Raw genomic sequence first — 15171 nt, forward strand, 5'->3', positions numbered from 1 at the left:
TGAAAAAGATGTGCCTAATTTAAAAGAACTGTATAAAAAATATTGTACTAATGAATGTATTTTTAACTGTGTGTATCATAAAAAATCTTGTGCATTAAAAAATGTTTTATGTATAAAAAAATGGTATTTAGACAATCGACAAATCTAATTTTAATTTGTATTCAAAATGTGTTTCTTAAAATAAATGTTTGTTATTAATTATATTAGTTTTTTTTATACCATTCTATATAACTACTGATAACTACCTAATAAGTTTTTTATAGTAAATGTTATATTTTTAATTTTTAGCTTAGATTTTACATAATTTGCATAAGAAAAACTTATTAGTTAGTATGGATATAAATAAAACGACAACTTACTCATATAATATTTATTACTTATATAATATTTAAAATACAACTTTAATAACTAGTACTGTATCCACAAATTTTTTTTGAAATTTTATTTATTAAAGCCTCTGTGCTGTCAATAATTTCATCAAAATTATCGCCTGCAACATACTGCGCGCTCAGTAATACATTTTCGTTCTGTTCATCGTTTTGATCCCTTACATCCTCTGTTATGTTGATTATTTGAATTTTGATCAGTTTATTGCCTTTGATCTCATGATTATTTATCACAAAAGATGGTGGGTGTCCTTGAGTCCTTTTCACTACTTTATTATGAATGTTAACTTTATTACGTTTCTTGGCTTTAGGGTTTTCGATGTTCTTTTTAATTTTTTTATATAAGTCGCTATCGTCAAATTCTTGTGGTAGCTCAAACTCTTGTGCATATTGCGAAAATGGAATTGGGATGTCTTCGCTGTCTGCCATTTTTTGAAAACCTAAGACAAAACGAAAAATTATATAATATTGATAAATCAGATTACACAACGAACAAAAATGTATATAACCACAAATAAATTAATTTTAATGTTTATTTGATTTGTAAAATATAATATATAATTTTAATATATATATAATATATATATATATAATTTTAATAAGTAGTTAGTTAAAAAACAACTTACCAGGTCTATGTCTGCGAGTGGATAATAAAGACGCGTTGATGCTATTCGAATGTAACCAATTAAAAATTACTTTGCGCTTATAAAGGTTAGCTATTGTTTGTTCAGCAAAATATAAATGCGCAATCCTGTTATATGATAGCTTTAACTTTACACGTGTGTATGTCTTTACCTAAACAAGTCACAACTTGTTTTATGAACACGTTTATGAATAAACTATCTATAGAAATGTTTAAGGTAAATTAAAATGAAAACAAGAAAATAATAAGATAATATATTTATTTATCATAAGACATCACTGAATAATATTGTTAAAATAAAAACACAATAAGTATAATAAGTAGAAGAAAGATTTATTTTTAGGACATATAATTGAATTAGTTATTATCTTCAACTTATATTTATAGTTTTTAATAGATTTATAAAATTAATATCAAAATGTTGTTTCAATTATATGTGCTATTCAATTTACTAATGACCTCTGACTGCATATAGTACAATTTATTTTATACAAAACATGACAATTGATTACAAATTAAACATTAAGTATTGAGGTATGCCCCCAAGCTTTCGTCACTATTTGGTTGTCAGATATCATACGCTTATCATCATTAGCTGAAAGGGCGACTTTATTTACACTTTGGGTAAATATATTGTGCTTAATCGACTTAAATAATATGTTTCTTCTTTTTATTTCATCTCCTTGAAATAATGATTTCACGTAATGAGAAAACTCAAATTTGCATACTACAGGTTCTCTCACACCCTTAGCTTTTTTAATAATTTTATCAACTGTTTTGATAGAATACACTTTAGAACGAAGTCCAACATACTCTTTAATCATTTTTCCTTTCATTTCATCCTTAAAAAGTCCTGGCACTTTTTTATTTTGAACAGGTAATAAAAATTTATTATCAATATCGTAACAACTAGTATCGAAATATGTTAAAAAATGCATTCTTAAATCTTTAAAAAAGTCTTTTGTTTGTATATAATAAACAAAACTATCTGTATCCGTGTAACACATTTGTAGACGAGTATCATAAAAACGTTTAAATACTGAATAATGAAAATCATACATATGACTTTTAGATAACTCTAGTACAGCGAAACCAATGTAGATCGGTTTATCTAAAATTATTAGATCTGGTTTCAATTGAACTGCCACCAAATTTTCAGTAAAAACTGATACACTGTGAAAATTTGGCCTTGCAATTAATCTGTCAGCGGTGATTTTCTTTTTGTTGTGTTATCATTGTCTGTCCACTGATTAACTAAGCGCACATCAACCCTTTTCTCAGTATTTTCTAAAGTTTTACCAAATATACTGTTATTCATCAATTTACAAAAATCTTGTTCAAAGACAGACGTTGCCTCTTGACGTAGCCTTGTATTCATATCAATATATTGTTTTAAGTAAGGGGACTGTTTGAACGTAATTACTCTATGTACTTTTTTTAATTTTAAACCATGTTTAAGACACGTTTTCAAATGTACATAATGAATCACATACAAATATTTGTCATATAGATTAGGTACCAGTTTATAATGCGTCCCACCTGGTGGAACACATTTTTCGGGACAAAATGGTAAATCATTATGTTTATCATGTAAATCATTGGGGTAAATAATATCAACTTCTAGAATGAAACCATAATCCGAGTCATCAGGGATTTGAGTGATATTTAAAGCACTTATTTCATTGGTTTCTAGAAACCTAAAGTCTGATAGGGGCATATACTGACACATGCTGTAACCATATAAATTATTACAGTCGATATAAATTAGGTATGAGTCTATCTGGGATGAGTCATAGTGAGGTAAGTATATGTTATTAGCCTTTGCATATCGTAGAGAGGTCATACAGACTCCCCCTCTTATTCCAGATTGGATCATCTTAAGCATGTTAAAGTCATCTATAAGCTCTAATTCAATACCAGTTTTCAGAAGCATGGCATCAAATGATAAGCTAGGTGTAGTTAAATAAAAAGCAGGATCCAAGTCATAGTGTTGTTTGCAAGTAGCGCGAAACTTTTCAAAAATATCGGTTAGCAGAAGAACATCCGTTTGCAAATATAGGTCTGTATATTCACCTAAATTTTGAATTTTAAACTGTTGCCATACTTTTTGCGCATGATTATAATCTTTTACAGAAATGTTCTCATCAGTGAGCGAATTATGAAAACAGTCAATACTTGGCAGGTATTTTTCTTCAAAACATTGCCATTTATTCATATACTCATAGGGAAACACACCTTTTCGTGTAAGTAATTCAAACTCCTCATCATTACAAAAATATTTATGTAAATGAACAAAGTCAGATTTCTGCATAGTTGTAGTTAGTTTTTCTAAACTTGTATCTAAAAATTTGAAAGAATCTACAAAACGAAGCTGAAAATACTCATTCTCGATAGGGATAAATTTAGTAAAAGAAATATAGTTTTCTTTGGTTTTAGGTATAACTTTGACGTTTCCAGGTGCCTCCCCCAATTTTTTGATAAATAGATGGCAATCATAACCAGACAGATTGTGAAAAAAATAGGTACGAAACAAGGACGTTTATATTGTAAGTTACATATATTATGTGCCGCTCCCCGATATCTTCCTGTAATGTGACAGTGATCTCGAACCCGATCAGAAAATAGAAAATGGTTACAAATATGACAACGTTTAGCGTTCAAAAAGTTTTGCTCGTCATTCTCATTACATATTATTGGGGTATTTTTGTTCACAATTTTATAAATTTTAGCAACATCTTTGTAGATTGCCTCAATAAATTTATCGACGCAATCAGTACCGCGATAAGAGAAATAACGATTATGACTCGGATCTGCGTTACAAACAATATGATACCCAAAGGCAGCTGGTATATGATGATGCAAAGTTGTAGTGTTAGGGGTAAGACTATCACTAGTATCAGTATCAGAGTCACTAGTTTCAGTTGGTTGTAGTAACGATTCAAAATCTGCATATATAACGAATGGAACATTCTGTTTACGATCGAAATGTTTAAATTTAATTACTGTCCCCTTTTCTGGTAAAACGGTAACTATTCCAGTACACAAGTGATTTGCGAGTTCTTCCTGCGTGAGAAAAAATAACAGACAGGTTTCGCAAAAGTATATCTTACTATTATGCTTTGTTACTTGTCTGCGCACAAGACGACTCAAGTCTTTAATTAGAACATAATGTGGTGGGTGACTACCATCGTCTATTAAAAGTAGGTTTATATTTTTTCTACATTTCTGATTACTAGATACTTTAGACTTGTAAAGGGGCCCACAACAATTTTATTATTTTTCAAACCAAAAATCGTCAATGAAATCATAGGGTTATTTTTTTCGAATATTCTTATGTCATCAAATGTGACTGGAAAAGAAATTTGAGAAATATTCAAAACGTCTCGAAAATTAGGATAAGATGATACTCTTTCAGGGTGTTTTGTAGAAGGATGCAAAGCCGCTGTTACACACCATAAAAAACAGCATTGATCGTTGTTTTGTATATTTATACATGCTTTTTTGTTTTTTATGAACTTTGGCAGGTCAACATAGCTTGAACCTCGTAATGGTTGATACTTGTTAATGTTGATCTCTAAATGAGAGTTACTAACAAAAGCCCATCCACTATCACGGTCTTGAAATTCCTCAAATTTTTTCTTTAGACAGTTAACAACTTCGCAAAACAGTGACTCAAAATCATAACTTAAGTATAAAATTTTATTTTTAGTTCCAAATGATTTTATTGATTGACTATTATCTTTGAACATTAAAAACAATCCAAAGAGCTCGAAATTTACTTTTACGCACGTATGTTTCGTAAGTGAATTATCTAAAAGCCGTTTTATTTTGTTTCGAATAGAGTTCATAAACGCATCGACAGACGCCAGACTTTGGTCGTTGGTTGCTGATATACGATAAGTGGCAATGCGCATCCGAAATGCAGACTCTACTACTTCAACACCATCATTAAGTAATTTGTTAGAACATACAGTTGTTTTATGTGCAGTGCTTCGAAGATGACCTGTCCATTTATTTTTGTCTACAGATGAACTACACGGTACACAGAAAGGCATAATGAATTATGTTAATGCAAAAGATGTAGCTAAACTCACTAGGCTATTTTGAAACCGTAATTTATCAAACACTAATTTAATACATCTATTTACTATTAGCATACGTTGTATTAATCAAAACAGTTGACTCGACTGACTTCTCATTAAGAATGCAATGAATTGTTAACACTATGCAAAGTATGGTAGTATAAGTCTATAAATATAAATCAAATAAAGTCGCAGTATTAAATTATCGCATTCGAAAATATTCTTTAAATTTAACAGAAAGTAACCTTTTATCTTACAAAAATTAATTTCTGTATTTATTCATTAAAACTTTTTCGCACATAAAATATTGAAAGTATCTATTTTTGTACACAAACTATTTATATAAGCGTACGATATATTCTTAATGCAAAAACCATATTCGAGATTTAGTTATAGACGTAGGTATCTACCTTTGCTGTTAACTATAACTTGATTTTGTCAACAACTTTGAATAAAAAATAACAAAATTTTGTTTAAATAGAATTCTCTTACTGTGGGAGATTTGAAAATATTCAACTAATTTTTTTTATAATTATTATAATAAACAGGTTCACATTCTCCAAAAATATTAAAGGCTTGACCTAAGAACGTTTGTATTTGATTCCACTCGGAGGAATTCTCTTGACATTGCAATTTAACCGACGCTAATGCTTTTTTATAACGTTCTTCAGGCTCAGATTTTTGGTAATCATTAATGTTATACACTTTTAAATCAATGAAAAAATTACCGTCTGTTATCGTAGTGCGTCGACTAGAACCTGTCGATACGCGGCTGGTAAACGATGATGTTGTCTTGACGGTTTTCGAACTGCCCTCGCTGGTGATCTTCTCTTCTTCTCTTATGATTTTGAAGATATCGGTTTCAGGCGATTTTTTGGAAGAACTGAAAAAATAAAACAGAATTACAATATTTCAAGCAAATACATTATGTTATAGTTGCACAATCACAATAAAGTAATTTAATTTTAAAAACAACTAAAAATAAGTAGTACCTAGAGCCAACATTCTTATTTTCACTGGTTGACGTTCGTGCTTTTTTGGTTGTTTTTTTCTTTTGCGCGCAAGGTGTTGGTGAGGATGAATGTAGTACCCGTCGATTTTCTGTTTCAACTTCGGACCTTAAATAAGAAAAACAATATTAAATATATGTCAATTAATAATAATTATGTTGACACAAAACTAAACCAAGTTCATAGTTATGACTGACAACGTTATAAATAGATGAGAATAAGATAACTGAGAAATAAATTAACGTGATAAACACACAGATATGCCTTACCAGGATTAAATCCTGTAACCTCAAGCTTAGAAAACAGAGTCACTAACGACTAGACTAGCAGGAACTGTTAAATATAACTCTAAGGATTATTTTAATTAATATAAAATAAATGAATTACCTTGCGGCTGAGGATGATTTCCTTTTCTTGATATTCTTTGTAGCAATCTTCTTCGGTTCAGGTGAGGGCGTGCGCGTGTATACTGAACATTCGGAGTCAGACCTTCAAAAAAGAATAAAAATATACCAACAATACTTAAATCAAAGTTTTAAAGAGATTCGATATATAGGGTTATAAATACTTACTAACATTTTAAATGAAGTTGAAAGTTGCAGATTCCTCACTTAACAAAAATAACGAGCAGCTTCACGTCGCAATACAGAATAGTAAAGAAATTGTTGCATAAAAACGCATTATTTTATAGTGAAATATTTGATGAGTTGATATTAAATCGAAACATAAATATATGACTAAAGAACCAAGTTCTGACATTCAACTTTAGATCTAAATATTATAAATTTAAATAAATATTATCGTTTTTATAAATTGAAGCACATAATTTATATTCAAAGTATATTACCACTTGTATTTCACAAAGCGCCGACAAAGTATCGAATTAACAAATAATACCGCAAGTCTTGCAACACGTGTAAATATGACCGCTACCACGAGTACTTACCGATTAAGTTCAAAATGTTTTTTTATTTTTTATTTCAGTATATATATATATGACAAATACCATCAACACTATCGTTTTTCGATAGTTCGGGTGCTACCTACGTAAGTATTAAACATTTTTGAAAGAAGAAAGAAAGTAAGAAAATAAAGACATTAATTGCAGCCAAATAAAATATACAATATGAGGCTTACATACTAAACAGTACAAAATCAGTTACATTGGGTTTGGTTTGTGGTTGCAAAAGGACACCACTCGACATATGCTCTGACACTGATGGTGGCACAGCGCTGGTCTTCCGTGGAGCCTTGGGTCGGGCGATAGTGCAATACAATAATTATTATACAATTAAAGGCACAGAGTAATTAAGAAAGTCAGTGACACACTATACAAGGACAAGACTACTTATAATATTTTTGAACATTTATGGAAAACAACTTAAAAACAAACCTTCTTCAATGCATATAATATGTATTAACATATTATATGCATTAATTATTTACACTAAATTATTATAAAATCATTAAAGAACAACAATGTTTCATACAATAAAACACAACTCACCTTTATAGAATGTTGGTTAAATAATATCATGGTATAGGACAATAAACACAGCGTCATCATTTTCAGTAAGTAACATGCAATTCTCATATCAGCGACATTGTTGATTGAAATAAAATACCTCGACACATTGTGATTAACACAACAGAAGCGTCATTTCGAATAATAGTTGTTGATATGCAGAAAAAATTAGTACTATTATATATATATATATATATATATAAATGTAATTAACTTAAATTCAATACACTATTCTTTTCAATAGACTTATTTGTCAAAATAATTTGAATTTGCGATAGTGAAAAGCAAAAAGGTTCGCGTCTTTCCTGTAGATCATTTCAAAAATAAGGGTTTAAATCCTATCTTTTATTTAATCAGTCTGTATTACCATTACTTTTCATTCATTAAGCTTATCAGTATTATGTTCATAAACTTAGATGCGTATATGACTTAGGTAGAAACAGTAACCAATCTCTTATTTTATTCTTTAATCGGATTATTACATATCAACATATCGGACTCGACTACCTGTTATCGCATGTTCCGTCACTTGTTTATTTATATATTATATCCAAAGTATGACAAAGACAAAGCATAGCAGGTTCGACTATTTACGTTTCATAAACAGTTTAGAGTATTAATACATACGTACTTTGTTAGTCCTACGATCATATGTATGTATGTAACTATAGACTTAAATAAAAATTATGCTTTATTTTCAGTGGATAACATTGTTTTTTGATTTAACCTTACTTTAAGTTTTGTTGGTTTTACATTATGAACTAAGTTTACATGAAGATAAAATTACATAAATGTATTTTGAACTTGAATACGATCGGACTATGGTTGAAATCGGTACTAGTAAAGGCAAATTACGTTAAATCTCGTAACACCAACGTCACATTTAACAACCAATCACATTGTCAGGTCTACATCGCGCTATTGAAGTTTTTTGTATTCGTTTGTATATATACAATTTACAATGAAAGGCATGTCGGAGTGACTGTGGCTATACCGACCGATAGTCTCAGGTACTCTTACCTCTTCGATGTTGCGAGGCATGGCCAACCTTGTGACATTGACTTGGTAACGCGGTGGCGTGTGCAACATACTTGGTTCTAATAACCCTACCTTGGGCAGGGTATGTATGCATGACACACTACAACGTGATGACGGTTAAACACATACGTGATGACGTATACAGCGATAAATTCCTGTCTCATGGTAGGTGCTGTATTACACGGGTGATCCATGTTGCTAGACGGTCGTAGTAACGTTGGAGATCCCATCCATACTCTAACATTACAGTCTCTGGCCAAGTCTGTGTTGTGAGAGTGTGAAAAACACCGTAATAAACCTAGCCCGGCAAACCTCTACCCGATGCAAATCTGGGCTATGATGGTGCGTTACGAGATCTGGTTCTCAAATAGAACAAGATCTGGTGGGTGCAATGCTAGCAGTACCCGTTGTGTTAAGCCTTTTGCATTTTTTTATCGTAACATAAAATCAACCCTCACTTAACATAATATTTTGGATTTAGCTGAATACAACGTTAACGGCTACGTATCGAGAAAATCCAAATGCATCTCGGTGTTCTACCCCAATGATACGACTACGTATAGGGAAACGGGTTCTACCCCACTGATACGAGCTATATATTGGGGGTTTCTGGACCACGACTGCGACAGCGAGCGAAGCGAAGCTGGAGCATTAGGAGTGGGCTAGAACTCCCAATATATAGCTACTGCAATCGTAGCTATATATTGGGAGTTCTGGCCCACTCCTAATGCTCCAGCTTCGCTTCGCTCGCTGTCGCAGTCGTGGTCCAGACACTCCCAATATATAGCTACGTGCGTGGTTCAGAAACTCTCAGTATATAACCATCATTTGCAACGTTGGGATAAAATATATACTCTAAAGCTTATTAAAATATACTACTGGCATATTGTCTTTCAAGTTAGTTGCACGTGTCTATTGATAATATGAAGTTTGTAAAACAGTCTCAGAAATTGCAGTTGGATGCTGTTTGTTCTTTGTCCAAGAAACGCTATTTTCGACATGGCTCACTTTTACCTGACACCATACGCTGTATAATATGCGGCCCATCCAACTGTGGAAAAACAAATTTAATTGTTGGTTTGCTGCTACATGAACAAGGTCTACGCTTTGAAAATGTTTATGTATACTCTAAAACCTTATTTCAACCAATGTACCAATTTCTTGAGCAAGTTTTAAAACTAGTTCCATCAGTTTCATTTAAAAAATATAGTGTAAATGATGAAATCTTAAGTCCTCATATAGCAAACATGAATTCCATTATAATATTTGATGATGTTGCGTGTGAAAATCAAAATAATATACGAGATTACTTCGCAATGGGAAGACATAAAAATATAGATAGCTTTTATCTGAATCAAACGTATAGTAAAATACCTAAACAATTAATAAGAGATAATGCTAACTTAATCATTCTTTTTAAACAGGATGATATTAATTTAAAGCATGTTTATGATGAACATGTAGGAAGTGATATGTCATGGTCTCAATTTCGTGAAATGTGTGCACAAGTATGGAAGATACCGTTTGATTACTTAGTCATAAATAAAGATTGTAATAGAAATTCAGGATGTTATAGAAAAGGATTTGATACATTTATAATTCTAGATTAACTTGATATATAAAGGATAGTATTACATTAAAAACTTATTGTTGAAAATGAAACCATCCAGTTCAGACATGGAACATAAAATTAACGAAGAAAAAATATTTAAACATAAAGTACTCAAATCTGCTGAAGCAGTAAGAAAAAAAGTTAAACGCATTCGTGATGTTAAAACAAACGATAATATGATGTTGGAAGCAATGTTAAAACCAATCACAGACCCACTTGGTGAAATGGTAAAAAAACATAGTAGTAATGATAACAATCTTAATATTAGTGCCTCAGATTTCGATAACGATAGGTTTAAATGGAATAAGTCGGTAAAAACTTTGAAATATAGTCCTTCAGAAGATGGGATGAAAGAAAGTTTGGATAATAAAACAATGCTGAGAAAGTCATTTGAATCTGAACCAAATTATAGTGAAAATGAATTAAATGATAGTGAATATAGTGATTCTTCATCTCAAAGAAGTGGGAACCAAAGTGATTCTGATACAACAAATAATGTATCATTTAGAACGTCAGACTCGTTTTATTCTCCTCGCGATGATCCTGCTTGGCAAAAACAATATTTTATCATGAATATTCCATTCGGTGTACGAAATGAGCGCGGAAAGCTAATGCTTGGATCTTACCCAATTTCTGTTAATGATGACAAACTCGTAATAGGTGGAGAAAGCTATTTTTTAACACGAGGCTTAAATGATTTGTTGTTTAAGAAAGTACCTGACTTAAAACTAGTAACTGAAGATGATAAACGATTGTATAAAACATTGTTATTGAAAACGAATGCACATAGACGTGACTTTGATCCAAATAAACCCATAAAAAGCAACAAGGGTATGAAATATTTAAACGTTATAAAACCCCTTTTCAAATTATCCAAACAACGCACAGTAAGTGAAGAATTATGTGTATCCGGTGAAGGTTTACCATCAATGAAAAAAGTAAAAAGAGATATTTCATATGTATATTGGGATGATCCAAACGAATTAGTAGACAGATTAAAACTGCTTATGGCATCGCGAGACGCTGGTAATACTGGGTTAGATAACGAAATCATATCCATAATTGAAGAATTACGTGAAGCAGGCTTGATAAATAATATATAAGTGAATACTCTTACCTTTCTAATCAGTCGAAGTTTGACTTTCAAGTAAAAAATGAATATAGACAAATTCGGACACCATGTTCATAAACGTTTGCGTACTGATGAAATCTCTGAGCTCAAGTACAAAGCTTTGCTTCGAACAGAAGCAGGAAATTTTGATCTAAAAACTGTTAGATTAAAAGGAGTTGTTAAACCATTATCTTCCGATGATGCAGTTAACAAACAGTACGTTGATGAATACATTCAAAACATGTACGAAAAGAAGTATATAGACTCTTTGTTTAACACAATAAATAATCAAATTCACCAACTCGTAACTCAGTTAAAACTGAACTTTTACACGAAGAAGGAGGTAGATGATATTTTAAAAAAAATAAATAATGGCAAAACAACAAATAGTGAACGAGATCCACCGGTCAGCGCGAAGAAATTTTAAGCGACGATCGGTTGTACTAAAAGAAATTGATGATTTATGGCAAGCTGATTTGATAGATTTACAAAAGCTTCATACTGTTAACAGAGGATATAAATATATTTTAGTCGTTATTGACACATTTTCAAAGTATGCATGGTGTACACCTATTAAGTCTAAAACTAAAACAGAAGTCAAAGATGCATTCGAACTAATAATCAAAACATCTAAACGGAGACCTAATAACTTACAAACTGATCTAGGAAAAGAATTCTACAATCATGAATTTGATTTCTATTTAAAATCATTAAACGTAAATCATTACTCAACTTATTCAATTAAAAAGGCATCTATCGTTGAAAGGCTGATAAAGACCATTAAGTTTAAACTCTATAAACATTTCAGTTTAGTTGGTAACTATAAATGGGTTGGTAAGCCATTAGACGATGTAGTAAAATCGTATAATCAGACCGTACATCGCACAACAAAAATGAAACCTATTGATGTAAATGTTGATAATGAAATGCAAGTATTAAAAAATATTAAAAGATCACAAGCCACTTTGTCTTATAAATTGAACAAATTTAATAAAGGAGACTGTGTACGCATTAGTAAGTATAAAAATGCCTTTCATAAAGGTTACACACCTAATTGGTCAACAGAACTTTTCACTATTACTCATGTGAATCGCACTCAACCTGTTACGTATCACGTTCAAGACCAGCATAAAAACACTATACTCGGTACATTTTACGAAGAAGAACTTCTGAAAACCAACCATCCAAACGTTTACCTTGTAGAAAAGGTTATTAAAAAAAGGGTAGAAAGTTGTATGTTAAATGGTTAGGCCTTGATGATAGCGAAAACAGTTGGATTGATAAAAGTGCCATTGTTTAATGTTATTTATATAATATCCTTTTAATGATAGTGTTATTATCTTACGGGATATGAAAGGGAGAGGACTCTTAAACAGCGCTATTAATAATTTGCCCTTCGAATTACACTTACCTGGTTATAACTATTGTGGTCCGGGAACGAAATTGCGCAAAAGGTTACAAAGAGGTGATAAAGGAATTAATGCGCTAGATAATGCGTGTATGAAACACGACATAGCATATGATAATTATTCTGATTTAGCTGGTAGACATCGTGCTGATTTAGAACTATACGAAATGGCGAAACAAAGAAGAAAGTCGAAAGATGCAGGGAGAGGAGAAAAAATTGCTTCATGGTTAGTTAGCAAAGTGATGAAATCGAAAATAAAGGCCGGTGCGGGTATAAAACCTTTTAAACGTTTTGTGTCCAAGATACGCACTGAATTAAAAAAGAAACCAAAAACAAAACGTAATATAATTGATCGAGCTCTTATTGCTGCGACAAAAATTTTCAATACCAATTCCAAGGTACGGGTACCTCGTATTATACCAATTCCAAAAACTGGAGGCTTCTTACCGCTGATACCTATTTTTGCCGGTCTGTCTGCGCTGGGATCATTAGCAGGAGGAGCTGCCGGAATTGCTAAAGCTGTAGGTGATTACAAAGCCGCCAGAAAAAATTAGCGGAATCAGAGCGACATAACAAGATGATGGAATCTATTGCATTAGGAAAAGGCTTACACATTAAACCATATAAAAATGGCAAAGGATTATGTTTGAAAATTTCAAAAAACTAAATGAGAGGTTACCCAGGCGCGCTCTTTCAAATATTGATATTTTAAAACACTCATCTGATATTCCATATTTTCGAGGAGTTTATATGAGAGACAGTTTACCAAAGAGTCCTAAAAAAGTAGAATGTGGAATTGTTAATTTGGACAGTTCTAAAAACAATGGTACACACTGGGTAGCCTATGTAAAAGATAATAATTATTGTGAATATTTTAATAGTTATGGAGACCTTCCACCTCCGCTAGAATTAAAGAGGTATTTAAAAAAATATGATATTTACTATAATTATGACACGTACCAAAAGTTTAACACTGTCAATTGTGGTCATTTATGTCTAAAATACTTAAAACAATATTGGTATAACCGTTTAAATATCATCGCACAATAAACAGTTTATCATTCTCACAATGTCTTTCACTTTGTCTATAACTGGAACATCTTCCACTCTGTTAACAAACTATTCACCAGCTCTTCAACTGGATGGTGAATATGAGTGTGGGCTATTGTATATGTCAACTTTTAATTCTATACCCAACATAGACAACAGAAATAATAAGTTATATTATGGTAAAAACAAAGTAATTAAAATTCCTGAAGGATCATATGAACTTCAAGATATTGACGATTACCTTAAAGAACATATTGAAGGATGCTCTTTTGCATTAACATGCAATAATAATACCTTAAAAACATCTATTTTATGCTCTGAAAATATTCATTTCAACAAAGAAGGCTCTATCGGTAATTTACTTGGCTTCGGTTCAGAATCCATTCAAGCTAATATATTAACCGAATCCCCTTATCCTGTTTCCATTCTGTCGACAACTATAGTACGCATTGAATGTGACATAGTGAGCGGTTCATTTGTTAACGGAAAACCTAGTCATATAATTCACGAGTTTGTACCAAATGTGGCACCTGGTTATCGGATTATAGAAACACCAAAAAACGTTATTTATTTCCCTGTAACCCAAAACAGCTTAAATACAATTACGATAAGAATTTTAGACGTTAAAAATAATCTAGTTAATTTACGAGGTGAAGAAATTCAGATATACTTACATCTTAGGAAAAAATGATAGACTTCAATAAAACTTCAATCTCTCTTAAAAAAACTATCAGTACTCATCCTGCAATCATAAAAAGAAGACCTAAAGTGAAACTTACGAAACAAAATAAGCAATTCCTCCAAAGCTTACGGCTATTAAAATGAGTATATTAAACTTAACAGAACCTTTTGTCTTTGATAATTCTATCGAGAGCTTTGAATATCATTCATATAAGCCGTACGTAACAAGTTTTAATTTCAACGATGAAATACGTATACCTATAAACCAACAAGATCTTTATGTACTACCATCAGCAAGTTCTTTATACATAGAAGGTACTATAACCGCATTCAATAGAGAAACAAAAGCCGAGGTAAAAAGTGTTCTTTTTACAAACAACCCCATACTTCATCTATTTCAAGATATTCGATATGAATTAAATGGAATCGAAATTGACAAAATTAAAAACGCAGGAGTTACAACAACTATGAAATCTCTTGTATCTATGAATGAACTGGAAGCATCTATGTCTAAGTTATGGGGATTTGATGTCAAAGGCATAAAAAACACGCAAGGTTCATTTTCCGTGTCTGTACCCTTAAACAAGATTCTCGGGTTTGCTGAGGATTACAACAAAATCATAAT

At 31.5% G+C, this 15171-nt stretch overlaps 1 protein-coding gene across 1 annotated transcript; it reads right to left on the reverse strand.

The window, feature by feature from the left end:
- Window positions 1-361: 361 nt before the first annotated feature.
- Window positions 362-6980, reverse strand: LOC125231547. The gene is made up of 5 exons (XM_048137002.1): window positions 6969-6980; window positions 6509-6610; window positions 6104-6229; window positions 5840-5994; window positions 362-826 (listed from the first exon to the last, which is right to left on the reverse strand). Exon 5 carries the CDS (start codon window positions 813-815, stop codon window positions 402-404), a length of 414 nt encoding a protein of 137 aa, XP_047992959.1. The 5' UTR covers window positions 816-826; window positions 5840-5994; window positions 6104-6229; window positions 6509-6610; window positions 6969-6980; the 3' UTR covers window positions 362-401.
- Window positions 6981-15171: the final 8191 nt, after the last annotated feature.

The sequence above is a fragment of the Leguminivora glycinivorella genome, chromosome 12 (assembly GCF_023078275.1).
Source record: "Leguminivora glycinivorella isolate SPB_JAAS2020 chromosome 12, LegGlyc_1.1, whole genome shotgun sequence".
Classification (NCBI taxonomy): domain Eukaryota; kingdom Metazoa; phylum Arthropoda; class Insecta; order Lepidoptera; family Tortricidae; genus Leguminivora; species Leguminivora glycinivorella.